This window comes from Entamoeba invadens (genome assembly GCF_000330505.1).
Source record: "Entamoeba invadens IP1 unplaced genomic scaffold scaff_1105074725099, whole genome shotgun sequence".
Classification (NCBI taxonomy): Eukaryota; Evosea; order Mastigamoebida; family Endamoebidae; genus Entamoeba; species Entamoeba invadens.
This window is the reverse complement of record NW_004191622.1, coordinates 105,665-106,733: the sequence shown is the minus strand read 5'-3', so window position 1 is coordinate 106,733 and position 1,069 is coordinate 105,665. Positions and strand designations below refer to the sequence as shown.

At 39.8% G+C, this 1,069-nt stretch overlaps 1 protein-coding gene across 1 annotated transcript; it reads right to left on the bottom strand.

The window, feature by feature from the left end:
• Positions 1 to 80: 80 nt before the first annotated feature.
• EIN_468110 (hypothetical protein) lies at positions 81 to 1,069 on the bottom strand (the record flags this gene model as incomplete). The annotated part of the gene is made up of 1 exon (XM_004182985.1): positions 81 to 1,069. A coding segment is annotated over one exon (989 nt), but the record flags the coding sequence as incomplete, so codon positions are not given.

The following is a 1,069-nucleotide window of genomic DNA, read 5'->3' as shown; positions in this document are numbered from 1 at the left end:
GGGTATTTGAAAGTGACGCCTTTGTTTCACTACGAACACAACGACTACAACAAAATAAATTAGATATGAATTACATTAGACTAGCGGTACGTGTACTGCTGATAGATAACATCCGCATAAAAGAATACTGCTGTGGGTATATTCCTTTGTATCTTCTGTAAGAATTCCACTACACCATCAAACTTCATTTGCCGCTCCATTATCACCGGTGCGTTTTCTAATAGAATCGACGCACAGATGAAGTAGTACATCTCCCTCTCTGGATACGCAAATATTCGATCCCACAGTTCTAAACACTCTTCCCTTCGAAATTCACGTTTGAACAATAACACTATCCACCGGAAGCACACAGAGAAGTCGATTTTGTTGGTATGGATGTACGCAAAGAATTCCGGATTCACAAACTTAATGATGTCCCCAACCTCTTCAAACGTCTTCTTCCGCTTCTCATCCTTTCGATAAAAGACTCCCATGAATTCCATGATACTTTTGAGTATCCAAAACACATCACTTTCACTCTCAGTAACATCCATAATGATCGACACTAAATCATTCAAGCCTTGCCCATACTGCACTTCAAAGTTATACAACGCGTATGTTCTTAATACGTCCCGTAGCTTCTCTGTGTTTCGTGGGTTTTTGAATTTCTCCAGCTTCGAGTCGGTTCGTCGGACGTCTTTGTCGATTTGGTCAAAAATCGTTCGCATCTCTTTCCAATTTTCAAGTTGCTCATCGTCAAAATTTTGCCATTGTTGTTTGATGTTATAGTACATCTTCTTTCGAATGCAATCGATGTCATTTCGCTGTGTATATGTCATCTGTGGTGTGTAATACCCCAACACCAATTTCCACACCAAGACTCGCGACTCATTTTGGATTCCATTCACATACACCAACTTCCTCAAATCAGCTTCTGCTGGCTTTGTAAATGTCCCTTCACCATTTTCAAGTTGTTTCACTGTATTTATATCAATAGGAAATACGTCCTTCATTGTCAAATTGATTGGCGCAACAATCGCTTCATTCATTTTAAGTTGTTTGATGATCACAAAGACATCTCCTCGCCTCT